Raw genomic sequence first — 22,179 nt, forward strand, 5'->3', positions numbered from 1 at the left:
GAGCAGTTGTCCCCGCCAGCGAATGTAGGCCGACCCGGCCCAGGGTCACTGTCAGTGTCGGTGGCCGGAATTTCTTCCTCCTTCATTTTAATTTGCAACTAGAGGAGAAAAGGGAGAAATGCTTAGTGGATAAAAAGTTAGGAATGGAAGCATCCAACTGTTTCGGTGAGTCTGGACACTTAGTTCTCATTCTCCGCTCAAGAACGGAGAGAGGAATGGTTGTTTTGAGATCTGTGGTCAGTGTATTCATTCGAATATCGAGAAAAGTCGAGATCTGTTTGTATTTTTTGGTCTGTGAGATCAAGACCCTGGAATTCTGAGAAGTCAGTAACTGCCAGAAACCGGCTGCCAGGAGGAGAAGTTATTTCATCATTACAGATACCCGCTACTGGCAACAACGATATTCAGACCCACTGTATGTGCCCCTGGGAAAGTACCACAGAATCATGAGACAGTTTCTTTACCCTCGGGGAGTTTACGGTCTTAGATAGCGGCAAGAGCCCGGGCCTGGGAGTCAGATGGTCGACCATGAGTTCTAATCCCGGCTCCTCCACTTGTCTGCTGTGTGACCTTGGGCAAGTCACTTCATTTCTCTGGGACTCATTCATTTCATCTGTAAAATGGGGCTTGAGACTGTGAACCCCATATGGGCCAGGGACTGTGTCCAACCCGATTTGCTTCTCTCCACCCCAGCGCTTACTGCAATGCCTGGCATATAGCAAGTGCTTTACAAATACCATGTTGATAATAATTATCATTATTAATAATAATAAAACTAAATGTCCAACTTAATTAACTGGTACTTAGTGCTTGGAACGGTGTTTGATACGTAGAAAGTGCTTAACAAATACCATAAAAAGAAAAAAGAAAAAGGGGAAACAGACATGAAACTATTTCCCACAGATGAATCAGAATAAATAAATCAAGTGTTCGATCAAATGCAATAAACACAGCTTTACAAGTGTTAAGAAAGGATTGAAATAAATACATAAGTGCTGGAATAGTAGAAATAATATTTATTGAGCATTGACTGTGGGCAGAGCACTGTACTAAGCACTGGGAAAAATACACAGGTGGGAATTAGACATGGTCCTTTGGGGCTCATAGTCTAACTCTTAATATTAATTATTCTGGTACTTGTTTAGCTCTCACTCTGTGCCAAGCAGTCTTCTAAACTCTGGGATAAATTCAAGCAAATCATCTTGGACACAGACCCTGTCCGAAGCAGCGTGGCTCAGTGGAAAGGGCACGGGCTTTGGAGTCAGAGATCATGGGTTCGAATCCCGGATCCGCCACTTGTCAGCTGTGTGGCTGTGGGCAAGTCACTTAACTTCTCTGTGCCTCAGTTACCTCATCTGTAAAATGGGGATGAAGACTGTGAGCCCCACGTGGGACAACCTGATTCCCCTGTGTCTACCCCAGCGCTTAGAACAGTGCTCTGCACATAGTAAGCGCTTAACAAATACCAACATTATTATTATTAGATGGGGCTCACAGTCCAAATAGGATCCCTGTTTTATTATTATCAAGTACCATTGAGTCGCTTCCGATTCATAGCGACTCTATGGATATACTCTCTCCAGAACGTCCCGTCCTCTGCCATAATCGGCCACCTTTCTAACCGTTCTCCCGTTATCGTGGTTGTGGTCTCTATCCATTTAGCTGCCCGACTGCCTCTTCGACTTTTTCCCTGGCCTTTTCCTAGCATCAGTGTCTTCTCCAGAGAATCAATCCTCTTGATTGTGTCCAAAATATGCTAATCTAAGTTGAGTCATTTGGCCTTCCAAAGGCCACTTTAGCTTAATTTGCTCCAAAATCAATTTGTTTGTCTTTCGGGTGGTCCATGGTACTGGCAAAAGTCTTCTCCACACCACATTTTCAAAAGAATCGATCTTCTTTCTATCCCGTGTTTTCACCGTCCAGCTTTCGGATCCATACGTGGTCACGGGAAACACTATAGAACTGACAAATTGTATTTTTATGGCAATTGTTACGTCAGGACATTTCACGACTTTCCCAGGCTCTTCAAAGCAAGTCTTCCTAACATTAAATCTTCAGCACATTTCTTGACTATTAGTTTCTTTATTATTGATTATCGGTCCCAGGGGAGAAAAATTGTCAACTATTTCAATCTTTTCTCCATCCACTAAAAATGTGTTCAAACTTCCAGTTGTCACAGTCTTTGTTTTCTTGAAATTCAAATGTAGGCCTATCTTTGAGGGCTTCAAATATAGGCCTATGTTGGCTTAGCATATAATAATAATGATTATTATTAAGATATTTGTTAAGCGCTTACTATGAGCCAAGCACTGTTCTAAGCACTGGGGTAGATACAAGGTAATCAGATTGTCCCACATGGGGCTCACAATCTTAATCCCCCTATTACAGATGAGGTAACTGAGGCACATAGGAAAGTTAAGAGGTTTTCCCAAGGTCACACAGCAGACAAGTGTGTGGCTCAGTGGAAAGAGCCCGGGCTTGGGAGTCAGAGGTCATGGGTTCGAATTCCAGCTCTGCCACTTGTCAGCTTTGTGACTTTTGGCAAGTCACTTCACTTCTCTCATCTGTAAAATGGGGATTAGCTGTGAGCCTCACGTGAGACAACCTGATGACCCTGTATCTACCCCAGCCCTTAGAACAGTGCTCTGCACATAGTAAGCGCTTAACAAATACCAGCGTTATTATTATTAAGTGGCAGAACATATAGCAAGCGCTTAACAAATGCCAGAAAACCCACCCGCCAAAACTCAGTCATGATACTTCCATCTCATCCATCTTTCTGCTGACCCCTTGCCCATGTCCTCCCTCCGGCCTGGAACTCATTCCCCTCTAACAAAAGCACTGTTATTATTATGATGATTTTTATTATTACAAATAGCACAGTTTAAGAAAGTACGGTACAGTACCAATCTACCAGTTGGTATACACCATCCAAGGCCCCCAAGCAACTTACAGTCTTTATAGGGAGATGGACCTAAAAATAGATAACGGATAGGGGAAATAGTGGAATATAAGGATGTTTACATAAATCCTGTGGGGCTAGGGTGAGTGTCGAAGTGTTTAAGGGCAGGCAGGTGCAAAATCGACCCAGAGGGGAGATTAAGATTAAACGGATACCAACAGAAGGCTTGTTCTTGTGAAGGCCGGGGAGGGAAATCAATTAAACATATTTCTTGAGTGCTTACTATGTGGAGAACACAGTACTAAGCACTTGGGAGAGTGCAATATAACAGTGTTGGTGGACACGTTCCCTGAAAATGCTGGGTTTCCTGTAACTGGGACTCTTTGTTCACCTTGCACATAATAATAATAATTATGGTATTTGTTAAGCGCTTACTCTGTGTTGGGCACTGTTCTAAGCGCTGGGGTTAACCAGGTTGTCTGCAGTCCCTGTCCCACAGGGGGCTTACAATCTAAGGGGGAGGGAGAACAGGTATCGGATCCCTGTTTTACAGATGAGAAAACTGAGGCCCAGAGAAGCTGAGTGACTTGCGCAAGGTCATGCAGCAGACACGTGGCAGAGTCATGATTAGAACCCAGGTCCTCTTAAGGCCCAAGCCCACACTTTCCACTAGGCCAGGCTGCTTCTCTATGTAAAGAAGATAGTTATAAGAGTTGATGCTGAGGTAATGGGGTCCGTAGGACGCGTACCCTCAAATAATAATAATAATAATAATAATAATAATAATGTGTCATTTGTTAAGTGCTTACTATGTGCCAGGCACTACACTAAGCGCTGGGGTGGATACGAGGAAATCGTGTTGGGACCGCGACTGCATGGGGCTCCCAGTCTCAATCCCCATTTTACAGATGAGGAGACTGTGGCACAGAGAAGTGAAGTGGCTTACCCAAGGCCACACAGCAGATGAGTGGTGGAGCCGGAATTAGAACCCATAACCTTTTGATTCCCAGGCGGGTGCTCTATCCACTACGCCATGCTGCTTCTAACGAGCAGAGGCTCTGGGGGAGTCCAGCCTGCTGCCCGCTGGCCCCATCTCTCCTCTGTGGGCATGGCGGGCACCGCCTGTCTGTCCATCCATCAGTCTGTCTGCAGCCACCTGGCTGGCCTGGGCCCGCAGCCAGTAGATATCAATTCCCGTCAGGCCCGGCCACCTCCACCCATTTTATATTCGGAGAAACCGAGGCAAAGAAGCAGCGTGGCCTAGCCGAAAGAGTCTGGTCCTGGGAGTCAGAGGACTTGGATTCTAATCCCTTTCCTCCAAACTGCTACCTTGCTGGTGCAATCTCTCATCATATCCCAACTGGATTACTGCATCAGCCTCCTCTTGGATCTCCCATCCTCCTGTCTCTCCCCGCTTCTTCACTCCACTGCCCGGATGATCTTTGTGCAGGATCGCTCCGGGCCTGTCACTCCCCTCCTCAAAACCCTCCAGTGGTTGCCTTTCAGCCTTCGCATGAAGCAAAAACTCCTCACTCTTGTCTTCAAAGCTGTCCATCCCCTTGCCCCCTCCTACCTCACCTCCCTTTTCTCTTTCTCCAGCCCAGCCCGGATGCTCCGCTCCTCTGCCGCCCACCTCCTCACCATCCTCCATTCTCGCCTATAATAATGTTGGCATTTGTTAAGCGCTTACTATGTGCAGAGCACTGTTCTAAGCTCTGGGGTAGATGCAGGGTATTCAGGTTGTCCCACGTGAGGCTCACAGTTAATCCCGCTGTCGACCCCTGGCCCACGTCCTCCCGCTGTCCTGGAACGCCCTCCCTCCTCACCTCCGCCCAACTAACTCTCTTCCCCCTTTCAAAGCCCTCCTGAGAGCTCACCTCCGCCAGGAGGCCTTCCCAGACTGAGCCTCCCTTTCCCTCTGCTCCTTCTCCCCATCGCCCCGACTCCCTCTGCTCTACTCCCTTCCCCTCCCCCCAGCACTTGTGTATATTTGTACCTATTTATTCCATTTATTTTATTAATGATGTGTATATATCTATGATTCTATTGATCTATTTTGATGGTATCGATGCCAGGCTATTTGTTTTGTTTTGTTGTCTTTCTCCCCCTTCTAGACCGTGAGCCCGTCGTTGGGCAGGGATGGTCTCTGTCGCCCAGTTGCGCTTTCCAAGCAGCGTGGCTCAGTGGAAAGAGCCCGGGCTTGAGAGTCAGAGGTCATGGGTTTGAATTCCGGCTCTGCCACTTGTCAACTGTGTGATTGTGGGCAAGTCACTTCACTTCTCTGTGCCTCAGTTACCTCGTCTGTAAAATGGGGATGAAGACTGTGAGCCCCACGTGGGACAACCTGATTCCCCTGTGTCTACCCCAGCGCTTAGAACAGTGCTCTGCACATATAGTAAGCACTTAAATACCAACATTATTATTATTATTCTCTGTGCCTCTGTGAGCCTCACATGGGACGACCTGATGACCCTGTATCTTCCCCAGCGCTCAGAACAGTGCTCTGCACATAGTAAGCGCTTAACAAATACCAACATTATTATTATTATTAGCCCAGTGCTCCGCTCGCAGTAACTGCTCAATAAATACGATCGCTTGAATAATAATAATAATAATAACGTTGGTATTTGTTAAGCGCTTACTATGTGCAGAGCACTGTTCTGAGCGCTGGGGTAGACACAGGGGAATCAGGTTGTCCCACGTGGGGCTCACAGTCTTCATCCCCATTTTCCAGATGAGGGAACTGAGGCACAGAGAATAATAATAATGTTGGTATTTGTGAACTGCTTACTATGTGCAGAGCACTGTTCTAAGCGCTGGGGGAGGCACAGGGGAATCAGGTTGTCCCACGTGGGGCTCACAGTCTTCATCTCCATTTTACAGATGAGGGAACTGAGGCACAGAGAATAATAATAATAATAATGTTGGTATTTGTTCAGAGCTTTCTATGTGCAGAGCACTGTTCTAAGCGCTGGGGGAGACACAGGGTCATCAGGTTGTCCCACGTGGGGCTCACAGTCTTCATCCCCATTTTCCAGATGAGGGAACTGAGGCACAGAGAATAATAATAATAATAATAATGATGTTGGTATTTGTTAAGCGCTTACTCTGTGCAGAGCACTGTTCTGAGCGCTGGGGGAGACACAGGGTCATCAGGTTGTCCCCCGTGGGGCTCACAGTCGTCATCCCCATTTTCCAGATGAGGTCACTGAGGCCCAGAGAAGTGAAGTGACTGGCCCCCAGTCACACAGCTGACAAGGGGCAGACCTGGGATTCGAACCCATGGCCTCTGACTCCCAAGCCCGTGCTCTTTCCACTGAGCCCCGCTGCTGCTCTAATGCAGGAGTGACTAATGCCTGCTCTGCCAGTTCCTTGCTGTGTGAGCTTGGGCAAGCCCCTTCCCTGGGCCTCAGTTTCCTCAGCTGTCAGATGGGCCTTGGAGACCTGTTCTCCCTCCCACTTAGACGTGGGGTCCCAGGCGGGGAGAGGGACCGGGCGCGGCCTAACTAGCGTGCATCCACCCAGCGCTTAGGGCAGTGTGTGACCCTCAGCAAGGGGTCGAAGAGACGCCATTAAAAAGAAAAAAAAAATCTCCTCAGGACTGTCAGGGCGCGGGGGGGGGGGGCTCCCCCTCCCTCAGCCGCCATGGCGGCTCGCGCCCCAATCCCAGGCCGCTCATTGGTCGAGACGCGGCCCCGCCCCTCTCCGGATTGGACGAGCGGCGCGGCGGGGGAGGCGAGAACTACAATCCCCAGCATGCAGCGCGGCGGGCCCGGCTTCCGGTCGGGAGGACGGAGGGCCGGCGGGACCAGGCGGCGGCGGCCGGCGAGGCTTCGCGCGGGACGGGTGAGGGAGCCCCGCTCAGCCCCCTCCACCCAAACCGCGCTCTACCCCGGGGTCCCCCACCCCTCGGCCTTCGCCCATCTTCAGGATGATGATGCCCTCTGTTAAGCGCTTACTCTGCGCTAAGCGCTGGGGGAGAACGAGGTCATCAGGCTGTCCCCCTTGGGGCTCCCAGTCCCCATTTTCCAGATGAGGTCACTGAGGCCCGAGAAGGGACTTGCCCGAGGTCGCCCAGCTGACAAGGGATGGAGCCGCGATTAATAATAATAATAGAGTGATAATATTGGTATTTGTGAAGCGCTTACTCTGTGCCAAGCGCTGGGGGGGGGAGATACGAGGTCATCAGGTTGTCGCACTTGGGGCTCCCAGTCCCCATTTTCCAGATGAGGTCACTGAGGCCTGAGAAGGGACATGCCCGAGGTCACCCAGCTGACAAGGGATGAAGCCGCAATTAATAATAATAATAATAATAGTAGAATGATAATATTGGTATTTGTGAAGCGCTTACTCTGTGCCAAGCGCTGGGGGGGAGATACGAGGTCATCAGGTTGTCGCACCTGGGGCTCCCAGTCCCCATTTTCCAGATGAGGTCACTGAGGCCTGAGAAGGGACTTGCCCGAGGTCACCCAGCTGACAAGGGATGGAGCTGCAATTAATAATAATAATAATAATAGAATGATAATATTGGTATTTGTTAAGCGCTTACTCTGTGCCAAGCACTGTACTAAGCTCTGGGTAGGATACAAGGTCATCAGATTGTCCCACTTGGGGCTCCCAGTCCCCATCCCCATTTTCCAGATGAGGTCACTGAGGCCTGAGAAGGGACATGCCCGAGGTCGCCCAGCTGACAAGGGATGGAGCCGCGATTAATAATAATATAATAATAATATTGGTATTTGTTAAGCGCTTACTCGGTGCCAAGCACTGGGGAAGATATAAGGTCATCAGGTTGTCCCACTTGGGGCTCACAGTCCCCAACCCCATTTTCCAGATGAGGTCACTGAGGCCTGAGAAGGGACATGCCCGAGGTCACCCAGCTGACAAGGGATGGAGCTGCGATTAATAATAATAGAATAATAATATTGGTATTTGTTAAGCACTTACACTGTGCCAAGCACTGTTCCAACGCTGGGGTAGATACAGGGTCATCAGGTTGTCCCACTTGGGACTCACAGTCTCCATCCCCATTTTCCAGATGAGGGAACTGAGGCCTAGAGAAGTGACTTGCCCAAGATCACCCAGCTGACAAGTGACGGAGCCGAGATTAATAATAATAATAATAATAATAATGATGTTGACTTTTGTTAAGTGCTTATTCAGTGCCAAGCAGTGTTCTAAGCGCTGGGGGGAATACAAGGTGATCAGGTTGTCCCACGTGGGGCTCACAGTCTTAATCCCCATTTTACAGATGAGGGAACTGAAGCTCAGAGAAGTTAAATGACTTGCCCAGAGTCACGCAGCTGACAAGTGGCGAAGCCAGGATTAGAACCCAGGCCCTCTGACTCCCAGGCTGGTGCTCTTTCAAGTGCTTAGTATAGTGCTCTACACCCAGTAGGCACACAATAAATGCTGTTGGTGATAATAGAGAAGCAGCATGGTCTGGGGGGATTAGTGTGGGCTCGGGCGTCAGGAGGACCTAGGTTCTAATCCTGCTCCGCCACGTGTCTGCTATGAGACCTTAGGCAAGTCACTTCACTTCCTCTGTGCCTCAGTTCCCTCATTTGTAAAAGCTGGGGGTGAAGACCGTGAGCCCAACGTGGGACAAGGACTGTGTCCAATTTGATTTTCTTGTGTCCACCCCAGCGTTTAGTACAGTGCCTGAAACACAGCGCTCAACAAAGACCACAGTTGTAATTAAGACTGAACGCCATGAGACAGGAATCGAGTCCAACCTGATTATCTCATATCTACCCCGGCGCTTGCAGCACGGGCTTAACAAATACGATAAAGCCAAAACAAACCTTCTCCCACACCCTGGGCGGGGAATGTTGATGGTCTGTGCTCCACTGATGCTTCTCTTTAGACGTCTAAATGGGGGTCTTTTTTCCAGGGAAAAAGAGAGAGCGCGAAAGAGAGAGGATGTCTCTCTCGGACTGGCACCTGGCCGTGAAGCTGGCCGACCAGCCGCTGGCCCCCAAGTCCGTCCTGCGGCTGCCCGAGGCGGAGCAGGGCGACAGCTCTCTGGGGAGCTACAGCATCTCCTGTCTGAAGCAGCTCATCGCCGGCTCGCTGCAGGAGTCGGTGCCGGACCCGGAGCTGATCGGTGAGTCTCTGGGGACGCCGGGATGGAGCCCGGCTGGGGAGACGGTTGATCTCTCTGCCATTTATTGAGCGCTCACTTTGAGCGGAGCACTAAACCAAGCCGATTGGGAGAGTATGATACAAGAGTTAGCAGACACGGTCCCTGCCCGCAAGAAGCTTAAGGACGGGGGAGAGCAGCGGGGCCTAGGGGACTGAAACCGGGCCTGGGAGTCAGTCGGGTTGATCGAGCGCTTACTGGGTGCCGGGCACTGTACTAAACACTTGGGAGAGTGCGGTACAACAGAGTCGGGTAGACAAGTTCCCTATCCACAGCGAGCTCACGGCATAGAGGGGGAGACAGACGTTAATATAAATAAGTAAATAATGGGTACGTATAGGAGAGCTGTGGGGTTTAGGGATGGTGAATAAAGGGAGCAAATGATGGCGACGCAGAAGGCAGCGGGAGAAGGGGAAATGAGGGCTTAGTCAGGGAAGGCCTCTTGGAGGAGATGTGTCTTCAGTGAGGCTTTGAAGGTGGGGAGAGAGATCGTCTGTTGGATGTGAAGAGGGAGGGCGTTCCATGCCAGAGGCAGGATGTGGGCGAGAAGGATCTGGTTTCTAATCCTGACCCTGACACTTGTCTGCTGTGGCAAGTCATTTCGCTTCTCTGTGCCTCAGTTCCATCATCTGCAAAATGGGGGTGAGGGCTGCAAGCCCCATGTGGGACAGGGACCGAGTCCAACCTGGTGATCTTGTATCTACCCTTGTGCTTACCTTCGCACTCTACCTCGTTCTCATCTATCTCGTCGCCAACCTCTCGCCCACATCCTGCCTCTGGCCCGAAACACCCTCCCTCCTCAAATCCGACAGAAAATTCCCACCCCCTTTCAAAGCCTTATTGAAGGCACATCTCTTCCAGGGGACCCTCCCTGCCTAAGCCCCCCTTTTCTCTTCTCCCGCTCCCTTCTGCCTCGCCTTGACTTGCTCCCTTTGTTCCTCCTCCTTCCCAGCCCCGCAGCAGGTGTGTGCAGATCTGTAATTTATGTATTTCTATTAATGTCTGCCTCTCCCCTGTAAGCTCGCTGTGGGCAGGGAATGTCTGTTAATTGTTGTATTGTACTCTCCCAAGTGCTCAGAGAAGCAGCTTGGCATAGTGGATAGAGGGCAGACCTGGGAGGCAGAAGGTCATGGGTTCTAATCCCGGCACTGCCACTTGTCTACTGTGTGACCTTGGGGAAGTCACTTTACTTCTCAGGGCCTCAGTTCCCTCATCTGTAAAAAAAAACTGGGGGGGTCATGATTGTGAGCCCCACATAGGACAGGGACTGTGACCAGCCTGATTTGCATGTATCCACTCCAGTGCTTAGTGCAGTGCCTGGCACATAGTAAGCGCTGAACAAATGCTACAGTTGTTATTAGTAGTAGTAGTAATACATTGTTCTGCCTACAGGAAGCGCTCAATAAATGTGATTGAGTGAATGAATGCTTAGTACAGTGCCAGGTATTCATTCATTCCTTCAATCATATTTATTGATAATAATAATGATGGCATTTGTTAAGCACTTACATTGTGCTGAGCACTGTTCTAAATGCTGGGGTAGATAGAAGGTAATCAGGTTGTCCCACGTGGGGCTCATATCCCCATTTGACAGATGAGGTAACTGAGGCACAGAGAAATCAAGTGACTTGCCCAAAGTCACATAACTGACAAGTAGCGGAGCCGGGATTAGAACCCATGACCACTGACTCCCAACCCCGGGCTCTTTCCACTGAGCCACGCTGCTTCTCTTATCGAGTGCTTACTCTGTGCAGAGCACTGTACTAAGTGCTTGGGAAGTACAATTCAGCAACAAATAGAGACATAGTAATAGGTATAGAGTAAGCACTTAAAAGCCATTTAAAAAAGAAAGAGAGCTGAGGCTGGACCTTGGGATAATCAGGAGGTCAACGAGCAGACCTGTAGTCCGGCATGCAGTTAGTCAGGTTCCATCTCTGGCCCGTCCCAACGGGGTGGCCAAGCCCCATGGGCCACTCAAAATGACCCTGTGACTCTCTTCCCTGTTCCTAGCTGGACACACAAAATGCTGGAATGCAGGGAAGGGGCAGTGTGGAAGCAATGTGGTGTAGTGGTTAGACCACGGGCCTGGGAGTCAGCAGGACCTGGGTTCTAGTCCTGGCTCCACCCATTTTCTCTCTGGTGACCTTGGACAAGTCACTTCACTTCTCCGAGCTTGTTTCCTTCATCTGTAAAATGGGAATGAAGACTGTGAGCCCCATGTGGGACAGGAACTGTGTCCAACCCAATTAACTTGTGTCTGCCTCAGTGCTTAATACAGTGCCTGATACACATAGATACCAAATACCATAAAAAGAGGGGGAGCAGGGTCAGGGTCAGGGAAGCCTATCCTAGTGGAGCTTTTTTTTTCCCCATTCCCTCACCGCCGCCTCACTGGAGTAGTCTGTTTGGCTTGAAGTTCGTACAAGGGAAGAACCATCCCTGTGGGTCCGTCGAATCCCTCCGGTTTCCCCACTCCTTTCCTGCACCCCCCAGTTCCAAGGACCTTGAAGTTCCCAGGCCGGAGTCTTCCCAGTGGCCGGATGCCTGGATCCTACCCTTGCCGTCTTGCCCCATAGAGGGAACAAGTCTATCAGCTTGTCGCCTCCCAGGTGCTGAGCACAGTGCTGTGCACCCAGTAAGCGCTCGGTATCTGCCTAACGATTGCCTGGTGGGGAACTGGCTGGGTTTAGTCCCTGCCTCTTCTGCCTCGGACCATCCTCTGCTCTGTTCTGATGGTTCACCCCCCACCCCTTTGCCCCCCCAGCCCCACTTGGTCCCCGGCAAACGGAAGCCACCGACTCCGCCTGCGGAGGGTTGGGGGGGTGGGTCCTTCCTTTCTCCGGTTGGTTTGATTTCCAGGACCACGGAGTCTGAACGCAGTGGGAATAAAACCAGCCAGGGCCCGGGTGGTCCGCCATCTGCAGCCGGCTACAGGACCGGTTTTCCATCCCACCCCCAAGCTTCGGTCTCCGAATGGGAAGGGAGGAACTGACTACCGTGTGCACTCACGGTCCAGGCCGGAGAGTCATTCTAGGGAGCCCGGATTCCTAGGGAAGCAGCACAGCTTGGTGGACAGAGGGCTGGGCCTGGGAGCCAGAGGACCTGGGTTCCCATTCCGGCTCTGCCACTTTCCTGCTGCGCGGTCTTGAGTGAATCACTTCACTTCTCTGAACCTCAGTTTCCTCATCTTCCAGATGGGGGATTAATTCTTACTCCCTCCGTCTTAAGCTGTGAACCCCGTGTGGGACGGGCTGTGTCCAACCCGATGATGTCATGTCCACCCCAGTGCTCAGTCCAGTGCTTGGGACATAATAAGTGCGGCGAGTTCAGGGTGCAGGAGGAGGGAAGAAAACTGCCAAGAATTGGGAGGAGGGGGAAGGGAACGGGGTGAGGAGAGGAGGAGGTGACCGGGAAGTGATCGGCTTACTTGCTGTGGTTGGATGTAGCCTTGGGGCTGGGACTCCCAGACTCGGGGGTGCCTAGCAAGTAGGACTAGGACGCGACCGCAGGGTGGCTAGAAGGAGGGGTACCCCTGGCTTCCCGGGTACAGAGTCAGTGATCTTTTCCCGTGGCCCAAGGAAGGGGCTCCTACCGAAGGAGGAAGAGTGCCGGGGGAAGGGAAATACTTTGCCCGCCATTCGTTTAACCGGCTTAATTTGAGACTGCTGGCCTGGCAGGGCCTCTCTTCAGCGAGCCGGAACCCAGCTGCCCCGTGGGTGGGTGGAACTTTCATTTTAGATCTGATCTATTGTGGCCGCAAACTGAAGGATGACCAGACGCTCGACTTCTACGGCATCCAGCCCGGGTCCACCATCCACGTCCTGCGCAAGTCATGGCCCGAGCCCGATCAGAAAGCCGGTGAGAGAGAGCGCGAGGCGGCCCCAGTCGGGGAAGGGAAAGGGGTCCGGGGGCTGTAGTCCCGTGGCGTCCGACGGTGGGGAGGGAGGACGGGGAAGCCAGGATGATCCCGCGTGGAGATTGTGGCCGGCCCGGTTTCCTCGCTGGCCGATGGTGAGGGTGGGACCACGGGCCCCATGACCTCTTCGACCCCTGACCCGTTGCCGGTCACCAAGGATGAGGTGCCTTTGGGTCCCGAGCCTTTATAGTCAGTAAGGGGGGCTGTCCAGACTCGGGGGGAGCAGGACCAACATCCAGCAGTGTCGGAATTAGCCACTCTAGAGCCCGCCCACTCCCTCGGCCGTCAGCACATGGCTCAGGTGGTCGGCGGGAGCTGGGGTGTAAAGAGCGGGCCTGTTTGCCACTCCAGGTGTTTAGCTCCTTCATCGCCCCTTTTGCCAGGGGATGTTTTTTTTGGGGGCCGCCTCCCCGGAGGAGGGGCCGCCCTTGGAGGTGACCTGCCCTTTGGGAATCTTTGTCCCCAGAACCTGTGGACAAGGTGGCTGCGGTGAGGGAGTTCCGGGTGTTGCACACGGCCCTGCACAGCAGCCCGGCCTACAGAGATGCTGTGAGTAGGGTGACCTCAACGGACCCAGCCTTTTGGGGCTTCGCTTCCTAGGAATCCCTTGGTTAGCTGCGGTGGCTGGCTAGCGGGGCCGGTGGGGCGGCTGGTGGCCGCTCGGTTGAAAGAGGTGAACATTTCCCGGTGGTTCTGGTGACTGTGTGTGTCAGTGAGGAGCTTGCTGTCCCTGTGGATTGGCTTTAAAGCACTCAATCACCTCGCCCCCTCTTAACCTCACCTCACTGCTCGCTCGCTCTCAGTCGACGGATGATATTTATTGAACATTTACTCTGAGCAGAGCATTGTATTAAGTGCTTTGGAGAATACAACAGAATTAGCAGACGAGTTCCCTGCCCATTACGAGGCAGCCCACGCACTTTGTTCCTCCGATGCCAGCCGACTCACTGTACCTCTGGCTCGTCTGTCTCACCGCCTGCCTCTCGCCCACGTCCTGCCTCTGGCCTAGAATGCCCTCCCTCTTCATATCTGACGAACTATCCTTATTATCCAAAGCCTTATTGAAGGCCCAGCTTCTCCAAGAAGCCCTCCTTGACTAAGCCCTCCTTTCCTCTTCTCCCACTCCCTTCAGCATCCCCCTGACTTGCTGCCTTTAGGCATCCCCCTTCCCTGGCCCCCCAGCACTTATATGTAGATCCATAATTTATTTATATTAATGTCTGTCTCTTCCTCTAGACTGTGAGCTTGTTGTGGGTAGGGAATGTGTCTACCAATTCTGTTGTACTCTCCCAAGTGCTTAGTACAGAGCACACGGTAAGTGCTCAATACATAGGATCGATCGATTGATTTGTTCTGGGTTTCGACCCCGTTGATCCCAGGCAAACAAACCCAGTCTCAGAAGAGAACAAGGATTAGGGGTAGGAGCTTTCTTATCTGTGCCTGAAACTCCCTGCCCCTTCCTATCCAACCCCAATCCACCACTCTTCCCACCCCAAACCCTCCTGAAATCCCATCTCCTCCAACAGGCCTTCCCAGTCTAAGCCCTTTATTTCCCCTCTCCACCCTCCCCTCTGTGTCGACTCGGCACTTGGCTGTGCACGTAGCCCTGAAAAACTCTGATGCTCACGCCGGCCCCACAGCATTATACACGGAGCCCTATACTCTACTTTTTCCCTTATTGCTAATTTGTTTTAATTTCTGGTCAGGTATCTATCACATTGACCACTTTCGTTGTATTTTACTTTCCCCAGTTTTTAGTACAGTGCTATGCACACAGTGGATACCACTAATTTGATCTCTCCTCCAACTTGTTGGGTAAACTCCTTCCCTTCTCTGGGCCTTGCCTTCCCTCTCTTTTAACTGGGATGAATCCGGTCTCCCAGAGCACCTGATCAGATTGGAAAGGCAAAGAGGGGAAATCTGAAAAATGTGTCTTCCGGGAATAGAAACCCTTCCGTTAAGGAGGATGGGACTAGGGGGTGCCCCCTGTCTAGAGAGGGGATCGTGATCATGGGAGACAGACAGGCCAGTGGTCTTTTTGGTCTTGTCATTTGCTCAACTGGTGACTTCTCCCACGGAAACAAGGCGAGGGAGTCTGCAGTCCCCCAACCGGGTTAGCTTCGTGAGCCGTATCACACAGTTGGAACGTTTCACTGGTCCCAATTTCTCTGGCAGGTGTTTAAGATGCTGGGAAACAAAGAGTCGCTGGATCAGATCATCGTGGCCACTCCGGGCCTGAGCAGTGACCCCATTGCCTTGGGTGAGGTTTTATTTTGTTTTTAAATGGTATCTGTGAAGCGCTTACCCTGTGCCATGGTAAGCCCAGGGTAGATACTTGCTAATCAGATAGGACACAGCCCATGCCCCACATGGGGTACCCAGTCCTAAACCCCATTTTACAGATGAGGGAACTGAGGCCCAGAGAAGTGAAGTGACTTGCGCAAGGTCTCACAGCAGACAAGTGACAGAGGTGGGATGACTAGCCAATTCCTTGAATTCTGGTCTGAACTAGCCAAACAGCATGGCCTAGTGGATGGAACACAGGCCTTGGAGTCAGAAGACGTGGGTTCTAGTCCCGGCTCTCCCACTTGCCTGCTCTGTGACCTTGGGCAAGTCAGTTCGCTTCTCTGGGACTCAGTTTCCTCATTTGTAAAAAGGGGATTCAGTACCTCTTCTCCCTCTTACCAAGACTGTGAACCTGATGAGGGATAGGGACAGTGTCTGAACTTATTATCCTGTACTGACCTTAGTGCTTAGTACAGGGCTTAACACATAGCAAGCACTTAGCAAACATTATTATTATTATTATTATTGTTATATTGGTCAGGGAGAAGAGGGAATCAGAATGGGGCAGTTACAGGAAAGAAAAAGATTGATTATCATCAAAGCTGATGCTGGCGTTTTGTTCCTCTAAACTATAAGCTCCTTGTGGGCAGGGAGCACGTCTACCAACTCTTCCAAGCGTGTAGAACAGTGCTTTGCACACAGTAAGTGCTCAGCAAATACCACTGCTTGATTGACAGCAGGGATTTTTCCAGGCCAACTGGGCTACAAATGTAATGCCTGTAAATAAAGCTTCGGGGCTCTCCCTTTGGTGAGTGCTAAGGGTTGGGAGGCAGAACATCTCCGGCCAGTGGGTGATCCACTCCTCTCTATCCCTCCCCTTAAGAGGGCTCCTCGCTTTGGCATCACATCCTGTCTCTTCCCCGTTTAATAAGAGTGAAGCAGCGTGGCCTAGTGGTAGAGCATCAGCCTGGGAGTCAGGAGGATCTGGGTTCTAATCCCAACTCAGCCACTTGTCTTCCGGGTGACCTCGGGCAAATCACTTCATCTCTCTGGGCCTCAGCTCCCTCAAATCAAGACTGAGCCCTATATGGTACACCCACTGTGCCCAACCTGATTAGCTTGTAGCTAACCCAGTGCTTAGAACGGTGCCTGGCACCTAGTAAGAGCTCAACAAATACCATAAAAAGCCCAACAGTCCTGAGCGTTCTCTGCGACTCGGTTGGGGTGCTTTCCTTTCCCTGGGCTGCGGCCCATCTACTCAGAGAGACATCTGCTCTCAGAGACTCCCTTGTAGCTCCCCACTGCATTAGCCTGTAAGAAAAGTCCCTTTCCATGGGGGTTTGTCTAGGTGACTGACCCCTGTAGGGAAGTAGAGGCAGGGGAGGGCCTCTGGCCGGCGTTGTAAGATCCAGAGGGTTCTTGCCGGAGGTCACGATCCCATATCCTCTGCCCAGGTTGTTAGGCCTTCTTATTTCCTGATGGGTTTTCTGGGTCTCTTCCAGGAGTGCTACAGGATAAAGATCTCTTTTCAGTCTTTGCCGATCCCAACATGTTGGACACGTAAGCGATGCTCCGGCGAATTACCCACCCTCTCCTTTTCCGTCCCTTGTCCCAGTCCCGCCTCAGACTCCTGAGAATCTGTTTGAATTAGACTGGTGGCTTGAACTGGTACTTGGGTGGAGAGGTGGGAGAGCGGGGCAGAGCAGCCTCAGCTTTGGGCCTTGGGTTGGGTGCCAGCTGGGAACGATGTGAGGGAAGGAAATGGTGGGGGTGGGGAGGAGAGGGGGGATGAGGGTGTGGTGTGGTACGACGACAGCTCTCTCTGGGTTTGGCTTGGGAAGCCGTAACTGTTCCGGTCCTTCTGTCACCTGGGAAGTGGCTTCGGCCAATGGTGTTTACTGAGTGCGTACTCTGAGCAGAGCACCGGATTAAGCACCAGACTAAGAGGACAATGCAGCTGAGTCGGTAGACACGATCGCTGCCCACTTAGGGATTCCTCTCTCCGGCAACGCAGGTTGGTCCCCGCTCACCCTGCCCTCGTCAATGCCATCATCCTGGTTCTGCACTCAGTCGCAAGCAGCACCCCTCTGCCCGGGGCAGACGCCTCTGCCCGGGGTGTGCCGTCCAGCTCCTACAGGGACATGCCAGGTGAGCTGCTCCACGCTGCCCTCCCCCTCCAGCATCACCGGAGGGTTTTGGCGGGGGCAGATTTTGGGGGAATACTGGCTGTAATAATAATGTTATGCTGTTTATGTGCTTACCGTGGGTCAAGCACTGTTCTGATAACTGGGGTAGGTACAAGTTAATCGGGACAGATGCAGTCCCTGGCCCACATGGGGCTCACTGTCTAAGTAGGAGGGAGAGCAGGAATTGAATCCTCATTTTCCGGAGGAGGGAGCTGATGCACAGAGAAGTGAAGCCACTTGCCCAAGGTCACCCAGCAGGCAAGTGGCAGAGCCAGGGTTAGAACCCAGTTCCTGTGACTCCCAGGCCCGTGCTCTCTCCATGAGGCCACACTGCTTCCCTCTGGCGTCTGTAACCTCGTGAGCAGAGGGATCATGTCTGTTAACTCTATTGAATTCTACCCTCCCAAGTGCTTAGTACTTCAATCAGTCAGCTACTTGTGGGCAGGGAATGTCACTGTTTATTGTTGTATAGTAGTTTCCCAAGGGCTTACTACATTGCTCCACACACAGTAAGTGTTCAGTAAATACAATTGAATGAATGGAGTGTTTACCGTGTGTATAGTACCACTGACTGATTAAAGTTAGGAAAGTGCGGTTATCCGGGAATATTCCAAGGAGTGGAAGAAGCTAGGTTGTAAATTTGAGGAGGGGTTTGAACCCCACATGAACAAATTGGAGCGGTGGCTATTTCAGCCCACCCAACTGAAATCCCCACCCCCTTCTCTTCCGGCCAGGTGGCTTCCTGTTTGAAGGCCTTTCTGATGATGAAGAGGACTTCCACCCGGTAAGGTTGGCCCGGGAGCCTTGCTCGCTTAGCCGGGTGTGTGTTGGGGATCCTTGGTCAGGGCTTTGGGGATCCTGATGCTTGTTAGCTGGTTGTCGGCCGTTCTTCTACCGTCCCCGCCCCCCACCCCACTTCTTCCCCGAAGTCTTTCCGGAGGGAGCCACACATCCGCTCTCTGGTGGCTTAGCCCTTAGCCGAGCCCAGGGATCCCTGAGGTAGTCCTCGAAAGGCGGGGATGATGCTGTAAGATCCGAGGGTTGGCTGGCGGGAGCCTGGATGACTGAATGACCGATTCCTGCTTTCCTCCCACGGCGAGTCTGACGCTTGTCCTTTTTCCCGGCCAGAGCACCCGGTCCACCCCCTCCAGCAGCACGTCTGGGTCACGCCCGGCCTCTCTCGGCTACAGCGGGGCCGCCGGGCCCCGGCCCATCACCCAGAGCGAACTGGCCACGGCCTTGGCCCTGGCCAGTACGCCAGAGAGCAGTTCGCATACTCCTACCCCCGGCACCCAGGTAAGGAAAGCCCCGGGGAGACCGGGGCCACGGATTCCACTCTGGGGCGGGCCGGCTTGCCGATCCCACCCCACGCCAGCCACCGTTTTACAGCTCCAGTCAGCTTTCTCCCCTCCGAGGAGTTCCTGCCACAGGGCCGAGGGGACTGCATCCCCGGGGCCCGCCCCACGGGGCCTGGAAACAGATGCCAGGGGCCGTCCCAGAGTGTGGAAAGGAGCAGAAAGGGGAACGGGTATCCTCGGGGAGACTTCTGGCCACCCCGAGAGAGTCACAACAGAATCCCGCTGGCTCGACTTCCCGTTTAAGAGGTCCCAGAGCCATACTGGAGCGGGTGGGATTGGGAACTAAAGAGGTCCCGTTGGGTCTGGAAACAATTCCTCCAAGGGGAGAGGGTTGGCGATTGTGCGGTGGCTGAGGAGGGGGAGGAGTCGGGGTGCGGGGGGAGGGGACCCCGCGGTCCTGACTGTCTGCCTCTCTCTTTAGGGCCATTCTTCAGGCACCTCCCCAATGTCCACCAGCGTCCAGTCGGGGACGCCCATCACGAATGACCTCTTCAGTCAAGCCCTGCAGCACGCCCTGCAGGCCTCTGGCCAGCCTAATCTCCAGGTCAGGCACCCTGGTCCCGCAGTCACAAGGTCGAGGGCTTCCCACCTGGGAGTCCGTCTTCCAGGGCCCAGCTTGGGTATCAGTCAATCATTGGTATTTATTGACCCTTACTGGGTGCTGCGCACTGGGCCGAGCGCTTGGGAGAGACCAGTACAGTAGAGTTAGGAGGTACAATTCCTGCCCTCAAAGAGCTTCTGGTCTTGGCCTCTCCTACTTACAGGAGGTGCAGGGCAGTCCCGGGTGGGTGCGCGGGCAGTTGGCAGTCCCACAGGAAGAAGCCTCCTTGCTCTGGGGCGGCAGGAAAAGAGGGAGCTGGGTGGGGAAAATTATTATTATTGTTATTTTTATGGTATTTTTTAAGCACTTACACACTGTATAAGGACAGGTGTAAATACAACCTAATCAGGTTAGACGCAGTCCACATCCCCACATGGGGCTCAGTCTTAATCCCCATTTTACAGATGAGGCAACTGAGGGCCAGACAAGTGAAATGAATTGCCCAAGGTCACCCCGCATACAAGGGGTGGAGCTGGGATTGGAACCCAGGGTTCTTCTGACTCTCAGGCTTGCGGTCTCTCGATTAGGTTACGCCACGTACCTTTCCTTAGTCCTCTTGCAAATCTTTTTGTGGAGCTCAGGGGCTGCTCACCTTCCCTCTCCCCCAGCCGCCCCTGTCCTGCCCTTCACCTGGAGGGTGAGGGCAGTTGAGGCTGGGGTCTCTCCAACCCCCAATGAGTTTTGTAATCCTCTTAGTTCTCCAGCAGCCGTTGGTGGGAAAGAGCTCCTGCCTGAATTTTTTGTTTGTTTGAATGGTATCTGTTAAGCTATTACTCTGTGTCAAGTACCGTGCTAAGCTCTGGAGTAGATGCAAGTTAATTAGCTTGGACCCAGTCCCACTTGGTGCTCTCTGTGTAAGTAGGGTCCTCTCCTTTTCCCTCCGGCCAGGGCCAGTGGCAGCCTCAGCTGCAGCAGCTGCGAGACATGGGCATCCAAGACGACGAGCTGAGCCTCCGGGCGCTCCAGGCCACCGGCGGGGACATCCAGGCCGCGCTGGAGCTCATCTTTGCCGGAGGAGCCCCCTGAGCCCCGAGGTGACAGGCCGTGGTGCTCCCCGGCCCCCCTGGTCCCCCCCACCCCGTCCTCCCCAGTCCAGATGAGGTTGAACGGGTTTCTTGTGCTGGAGGGCCCTTCTTGGTCAGGCTCAGGTCTGGAGTTGGTGTCAGGGGGAGGGGGTGACCCACACACTGTCCTGCTAGGAGACTCTGGGGAGGCAAGTCAGTCCACCCTTTATGACCCCAATGGAGGAGATGAGTCCCCCCTCCCGGCTCAAGCGTTTCCTGGGGTCAACGCCTTACCCAAGCCTTGGGGCCCCTTTTTTCTCACTTGAGTGGGCGTGATCTCCTCTCGGTGGTCTCTGGGACCTTGGCCCAAGGGAGGTAGGTGGTCAGGGAATTCTTCTCTCCTTGGGGCTCTTCCCAGAGCTGGCCCGAGCCACCAGGGGAGCCCGGCTCCCATTCTTGTATCCAGGGCTCCCATGATGCCCCCGTAGACTGTTGGCACCCCCCGATATTTCCCGAAGCTCCGGATGACCATGGGCCCAAGTAGCAAGCCCAGCATGTCCCGTCCAAAGCCATCACCAGGCTCCACCCTTTTCCCTAGGTGAAGGAACAGCAAAGACAGCCAGCTGGTATCCTCTCTGCCTTTTTCTTTAGCCTACGCTTGCTGCCGAATCTTTAATTGGACAAAAACGCTTGTCAGGTTTGGGGCGTATTAAATGCATTTTCTCCCCCTGAGTCTGGTTTCGGTCCTTGTGCTTAGCCTCAATGGGAAGCGAGCTGGGGAGACCAGTGAGGAGAGATGGGCTTTAGTTCCCCCATGCCTCTCTGGGTCGGGAGAAGCCTGGAGTTTTTGCTCAACCGATTTTTCCCCTTGCTTGGGGAGGGGAGCGGGAAGGCTTTTGGTTTTTCCAACAGGGAGACAAGTTGCTTGGCAAAGGTAGGTACCCACGCTCATGGGGTCAGTCCTGCACAACCTCTCAGTGGCCAATTGATCAATAAATCAGCGGTCTGGTTCAGCTTAGTCCACCCACCGGCCTGCAAGCCTCTCGGGCCCCCAGGACTAGCCTTTGGTGACCTTCGACCCCTTCTTGTTGCTTGTGAGGGGGTTTCGCATTCCAGCTTCACCATCAACCGCTCCCGGGGACCCAGGCTGCTTTCATCTTCCCTTTCCTCTTCCAAGATGGCTCGGCAGGAGCACGCAGACCCTCCCTTTACCCTAAAGAGGCACAGAGGGAGTTCGGGGGGAGCCCCTAATCCTGTATCTTTTATCGCCCCGTTTGGTAACTGACCACACAGGAGCCTGGGGCGATGGTGGCCAGAGATCATTAAGGAGGAGCCCAGTCGAACTGTCAGTCAATGGTATTTATTGGGCGTTTACTGTGTGCAGAGCACTATATAAAACACATGGGAGAGTACAATATGAGAGAGTTGGTTGACATATTCCCTGCCCACAAGGAGCTTACAGTTTAGAGGTGAAAAAAGTGGAGGGCGGCAGGGGGGAAAGGAACTGAGGAAACATCTCTATTCATTCCCGACCCCGTTCCCCTCCTCCACTGCCCCTCTCCCCCAACCTCCCATCCCCAGAGAAGATTTACCTGGGAGGAAGGTTGTCCCCAGCTTCTGGGGCTGGCGGCCAAGTGACCCAGAAAAGGAACCAGGCCATGCCCGCGTAAGAGGTGAGAAGCGGAAGGTGCATCACTTCACCCCCTGTAACGCCAACTTCGGGCCTTCTTTGTTTCAGGACAAGCAACGGTACCTTGGACTAGCGAGCTTCCGCTTCCCCTCTT

At 52.8% G+C, this 22,179-nt stretch overlaps 1 protein-coding gene across 2 annotated transcripts; it reads left to right on the top strand.

Moving 5' to 3' along the window:
• On the top strand, positions 1–21,127 carry UBL7 (ubiquitin like 7). 2 transcript variants are annotated; one of them, XM_029066484.2, is made up of 12 exons: positions 1–165; positions 8,796–9,008; positions 12,783–12,902; positions 13,427–13,509; positions 15,136–15,220; positions 16,749–16,806; positions 17,261–17,394; positions 18,167–18,216; positions 18,561–18,728; positions 19,212–19,334; positions 20,280–20,425; positions 20,994–21,127. In XM_029066484.2, the coding sequence occupies exons 1-11, from the start codon at positions 144–146 to the stop codon at positions 20,415–20,417; spliced, it is 1,194 nt and encodes a 397-aa protein (XP_028922317.1). In that variant the 5' UTR covers positions 1–143; the 3' UTR covers positions 20,418–20,425; positions 20,994–21,127. The 2 variants fall into 2 exon arrangements, with proteins under 2 accessions (XP_028922317.1, XP_001521530.2); XM_001521480.4 differs by lacking the exon at positions 1–165 and adding an exon at positions 6,676–6,748.
• The last annotated feature ends 1,052 nt before the right edge of the window (positions 21,128–22,179 follow it).

Source organism: Ornithorhynchus anatinus, chromosome 5 (assembly GCF_004115215.2).
Source record: "Ornithorhynchus anatinus isolate Pmale09 chromosome 5, mOrnAna1.pri.v4, whole genome shotgun sequence".
NCBI classification, from domain to species: Eukaryota; Metazoa; Chordata; class Mammalia; order Monotremata; family Ornithorhynchidae; genus Ornithorhynchus; species Ornithorhynchus anatinus.

What these genes read in the sequence shown, in the direction of transcription:
- UBL7 (XM_029066484.2), top strand. Translation starts at nt 144, where the DNA reads ATGGAAGCATCCAACTGTTTCG. An exon ending in CAGTGACCCCATTGCCTTGG is followed by an intron (nt 15,221 to 16,748) that starts GTGAGGTTTTAT and finishes GGTCTCTTCCAG; the next exon opens with GAGTGCTACAGGATAAAGAT. An exon ending in GATCCCAACATGTTGGACAC is followed by an intron (nt 16,807 to 17,260) that starts GTAAGCGATGCT and finishes CCGGCAACGCAG; the next exon opens with GTTGGTCCCCGCTCACCCTG.